This window comes from Triticum urartu, chromosome 6A (assembly GCF_056163025.1).
Source record: "Triticum urartu cultivar PI428250 chromosome 6A, HENAU_Tu73, whole genome shotgun sequence".
NCBI lineage: Eukaryota > Viridiplantae > Streptophyta > Magnoliopsida > Poales > Poaceae > Triticum > Triticum urartu.
Genome location: NC_141878.1, coordinates 544007337 through 544010466, shown reverse-complemented (window position 1 = coordinate 544010466; position 3130 = coordinate 544007337). Strand labels below are relative to the sequence as shown.

General features: G+C 50.3%; 1 protein-coding gene across 1 annotated transcript; it reads right to left on the bottom strand.

Moving 5' to 3' along the window:
* Positions 1 to 2257: 2257 nt before the first annotated feature.
* LOC125512641 (pathogenesis-related protein PR-4-like) lies at positions 2258 to 2841 on the bottom strand. Its single transcript, XM_048677738.1, has 2 exons — positions 2542 to 2841; positions 2258 to 2428 (listed from the first exon to the last, which is right to left on the bottom strand). The coding sequence occupies exons 1-2, from the start codon at positions 2839 to 2841 to the stop codon at positions 2258 to 2260; spliced, it is 471 nt and encodes a 156-aa protein (XP_048533695.1).
* Positions 2842 to 3130: the final 289 nt, after the last annotated feature.

Genomic DNA, 3130 nt, shown 5'->3' with positions numbered 1-3130 from the left:
ATGTGTATATAAAAGAATGTTAATCGTATATTTGAAAAATATTATATATATATATATATATTCTGATGAAAAAAAGTAGACATAAAATATGTTTTAGAAATAATGGTAATCACCTATCCACCGGTCACCCGCTTCTTTCTCCCATCTCCCTTCCTCTCTATACACGAGCTTGAGGGGCTCAGCCATGGCTGGCTACAGCCACAATTTTTTTTTTTCGACGAAAAGACAAGATCACTGCTTTCCATTGCTCTTAGAAGGAATAAAGGTTTACAAACTGCACGAGAAGTACAGGGGAGGGAGTTTAGGTCATATAGTTACATCAATCTGGTTATAAGGGTCGTTCGGCAATGTGCAGAACCTGCCTACGACCAGCATCAATCCAATCCTTGGCCTCCACCTGAATTTTCAGAATTAGTGGCCCTGGGCTGCAGGAGGAATTTCTAAAAACTCCAGCATTATGTTCTTTCCATGTGTTCCACCACACCAGAGCGATAATGGATCTCCACGACTTAGCCTATTCCTTGGCCATTGTAGTAATTGAGCGCTGCCACCAGTTGATCAGGATTCGCCATTGGTGGCAATCAAACCCTGATGCATGTCCAGCTTAGGCTGTGAGCTTGTTGTTTAGTTTTCCAAGATATTTTGATATGCAACTATTTCTCCTTATGTTGTCTAGTCTAAATTCTGAGTCGTAGAATCCTACTCCCTCCGTTCATTTATGTAAGGTCATTTTCAGCCTTATAGACAATCTGCTGGAGATACTCTAAGGGTGCATTTGGTTTATAGGAATTTTACATAAAGCTTTATATTGTCTATCTCCCATAAATTGGAAACATGCGCGTGGGCCGAGGGAGACACAATATGCAGCCACTAGAGCATCTCTAGCCGATCCCTCAAAACTGGCTTACTCCCTCAAAACTACCGCTTATATTTGAGAAGCCGCAGCCTGGTCTCAGGATAATTTCGACCCTCCTCCCCTGCGATGACCCTCTCCCTCGCTCACTCCACAACCACGCTAGTGCCGCCCAAATCCACCCCGCAGCTCCTGCCGGCACCCCCGCCCACACCGCAGCAACCCTAATCCACCCCGCACCCTCCTTGCCGGTACCTCCTCTCTCTTCCAATCGGACAAAATGGGCAACGCCTATTCGACGTCGCGGCAGAAGGGGCCACGCAGCCACCCTGAGCACCCATCGACACGCCCCACTCCTGATCCATTTCGGACCTGCCCTCTTCGCATAAGAGGAAGTACAACGACGTGCGGGGAGTGGCCGCGGAGGACTGGGTGTGCGAGATCGAGGATTGGTACATGGGGAAGCTGTACTGGATCAGCGGCTCACACTTACGACGTGATGGTGGTCTGCCTCCACGACAGTCGTGCGAAGATATTGACATCCACGATGTCCTGGAGCTCATCACCGTCGACTCCCCCCCCCCCCCCAGTGGTTTCCCGCCACGAGGTGCGGGAGAATCGGGAGGCCTTCGAGCAAATCGAGGCCCCGCGCATCGATGAGGTGTACATGGTCTCGCTCCGAGTGAAACATCCAGAGCTCGTCGCCGAGGAGCTCAGGGTCTACGAGCTCTACAAGAAGACAACCGATGAGGCTGTGCTGTCCGGTGGGGAGGTCGATGATGAGGCCTGACCGCAAGTGATCGATCTTTCATCTAGCGACTCCGACTTCGGCTCTGGCATGGGTGAAGTGGATTGGGAGAAAATCATGGCTGGAGAAGATTAGTTTTATTTAGTTTAAATTTGAACTGAGTAGTTTATGTTCATGTTATGCAGTGTATCGGATTGTGCTACCTTTGTGTTTGAATCCAGCAGTTCTAGTTTGAGATGAATTTGTGAGATTTTTTTTTGAAAGTTAAATTTAAGGGACCGTTTTTAACTCCTACATTTTGAGGAGTTAAGGTTTGAGGACCCGTTCGAGGGCCTAAATTTAAGGGACCGGTTAGAAATGATTTTATGAGTTGAAATTATTTGAAAATTGCTCGATAAACCAACAGCAAGTAGCCAGATTACGTGGCTTGACGCTGAGACATAAATAATCCGTCATTTCGACCATGGATTCCGAGTTACATAACGAGATATTCAGAATCGGAAGACAACATGCGCTGCATACCTCGATCGAACATCGAAGCCGATATTGATTTCGGTTGCGTTTTATTCTTGCCGGTACTACTGATTTCCCATGCATATTTATTCGCCGCAACGATCGTAGGCTTATGCAGCAGCATGCGGTGATCCCGTGCGTGATCAGTCCTGGCAGCCGACGAACTCGTAGTCGACGACGAGGTGGCCGTTGGCCACGCCGCCTCCGTCGGTGTCGATCTGCCGGAACACGGCGACGTCAAGGTCGAGCCCGCCGTTGTCGCACTGGTCCACCACCCTCGCCACCGTCCGCGCCCCCGTCGCCCTGTTCGTCACCTGATGACATGACAGTGTCCCGCCGATCAAACAACGCGCGATCCATAGCAAGATGCACATTTCTTTATACGGATCATCCATCGACGGAGATAGGGACGCGTATGATTACGTACCTGGAGGCAGCGGCCGCAGGACGGCTGGCCGTGCGCGCCGGCGGGGCCGCAGAACGCCGTCCAGCCGTACCTCTGCCGCCACACCAGCGGCATGTCGGCGTCCCACGTCGCGCAGAAGACGCTGGCGACTCGCAGGTCCCAGTTGATCTTCTCTGGGTTGTACAGGTTGTACGTCGCCGCCACGTCGCTCGCCTGCTGCGCCGCCGCGCCATTGGCGGACAGGCAGGCCACGACCAATGCCACGAGAACCAGCACCGACACCGGCATTCTTGCGCCAGCGGCAGCGACCTCCGTTGCCATGCCTCTTTCTAGCTAGTTATTAGCGTCTAATTGGCCAATCAGCTGCTGCTAATGAGTAGTAGTGTATTGCTCAGTTGTGACTGGCCATATTTATAGACCCTGATTCTGACACCAGCTTCAAGCAGGACGATTGTAATCATCGCCTTCCCTTAATCATAATTTTCAATCACAGTAAGCACCTGGAGTATAGGCATCAAGTTAGTAGTTTATTCAATGAGGCATAGGAGGTTACACAAACTATGCCTTGGTCACTTAAATTCTTGCTGTGAGCTTGTTGTTTAGCTTTCCA

What these genes read in the sequence shown, in the direction of transcription:
- LOC125512641 (XM_048677738.1), bottom strand. Translation starts at nt 2,841, where the DNA reads ATGGCAACGGAGGTCGCTGCCGCTGGCGCAAGAATGCCGGTGTCGGTG. An exon ending in CCTGCGGCCGCTGCCTCCAG is followed by an intron (nt 2,429 to 2,541) that starts GTACGTAATCAT and finishes TCATGTCATCAG; the next exon opens with GTGACGAACAGGGCGACGGG.